General features: G+C 40.6%; 1 protein-coding gene across 1 annotated transcript in view; it reads left to right on the top strand.

The window, feature by feature from the left end:
• The first annotated feature begins 311 nt into the window (after positions 1-311).
• The window catches only part of LOC135212716 (chitooligosaccharidolytic beta-N-acetylglucosaminidase-like), a 7,501-nt gene continuing 6,309 nt past the window's right edge, over positions 312-1,503 (top strand). Inside the window, exons 1-2 of the mRNA XM_064246409.1 lie at positions 312-429; positions 1,361-1,503. The exon at positions 1,361-1,503 is cut by the window's right edge and continues 47 nt beyond it. Of these exons, the coding sequence (XP_064102479.1) occupies positions 1,378-1,503 (126 nt within the window). The 5' untranslated portion in view covers positions 312-429; positions 1,361-1,377. The remainder of the gene's footprint in view (positions 430-1,360) is intronic.

Here is a 1,503-nt window from a genome sequence, read left to right as displayed (position 1 = left end):
CGTCATCACGCATACGCTCCTCGTCCCTTCACTCATTTCATCTTGAAAATAGAACAATATATTCCGAACACGTAATACCACACTGGCAAATTTCTTTGACCGCTGCGAGTACGTCGGGTCAGCCAATCAACAGCTTCCATAAACCTAAGACCCCCTTACGTCAACCAATCACACGGGTCAAAATCGACTGTATTTCAAATTTTCGCATTTCTAACATCTAACCAAGTCGTAATACTAACCACAAAACGTCTCGCCATTAAGAAAAAAAAACCACAGCATGGAAACAAGCAAAACAAGCCTAAAGGTAACAATAAACAACGACAAAAAAGGGAACGGCATTAAATATCGCCGTGCGAGATCCTTCTCAGTCGCCTATAAAAGGCCACTTCGCTCCTACCTCAGCACCAGTCTCTCCCTAAGGAGTTACAGGTAAGTGTCTCTGACAATTCTGAGCTCTGAACCGAGTCTAGGGCGAGGCTAGGGAAGGGAGGCGAACGCTGGGCAAAGAGTAATATCGCTATTTGCAAATGTTCACGTAACCATAAAAATCAAAATAAAAGTTGCTCATTTCAAGTAGGGGAGGTTGAGTGCAGTCTTGTTAAACATAACACATTTGAACTCTACGATAACATTTAGCCATATTTCAATATCTTGCCAAAGGCTTTATCTTATTTCGAAGAAGTACCAATCCCAACCTTGAATTACTGCTTGTTGCCCTGAATAAAATAATTTCCATACAGTACAGCGACTTTTCATCATTTGCAATTTTGCACGCCCCAGTAATAACCGAAGGTTAATACTGCTTGTTATGTAACATATCTGTCATTATGTAAGTTCCGAATCGAACTACGTTTTATTCTGTTCACCACTGTAACTTCTCTTATCCATGTGCGTGGATATATAAAGAATCCAACAGCCTGCAGATATTCCTCTTTAATGCTATAAATATCTGAAAGAAACAACATGGTTATTCTGCTCTAAATTGTTGTCATTATCTAATACTAAAATTAACAGTATAAACATTTGGTATTTAGCTTTTAAAATTTTTTTTCACACATAACTGCTTTGTTCTGAAACGAAATCAGTTTGACTTTCTTCAGTGAAAATGTCTATACGAAAGAGAAAAGTTGACCCACACGGTGAGTCCAGAATCCCTCGGGACCTGCAAAGAAAATGATGGAACTTGATCCAATTATTTCCACAAGCAGAAATCTGACCAAAACTAAACGCAGCTGTGATCTAATATAGGAAAAGAGAAGGGGAACATTGACGACCATAAGACAAACTATACTTCGGCGTATATCTTTTGTTTTCTGAAACTGTTGAGATGCTAACGGCTCGTTTCTTCCTTCTTCCACAGGCAGGCGGTCAGACAGGATGAGGGTGTTGGTGTTAACAGCTCTGATTGTGGCATCAGCCGCACAGAACAACTTCTTCAGGCTGCCCCAGCCCCATTCCTACTCCTGCGTCCAGAACAAGTGCGTCAGGTTCGAAAGGTCAGAG

Source organism: Macrobrachium nipponense, chromosome 41 (genome assembly GCF_015104395.2).
Source record: "Macrobrachium nipponense isolate FS-2020 chromosome 41, ASM1510439v2, whole genome shotgun sequence".
NCBI classification, from domain to species: Eukaryota; Metazoa; Arthropoda; class Malacostraca; order Decapoda; family Palaemonidae; genus Macrobrachium; species Macrobrachium nipponense.
This window is presented reverse-complemented; position numbering and strand designations above follow the sequence as displayed.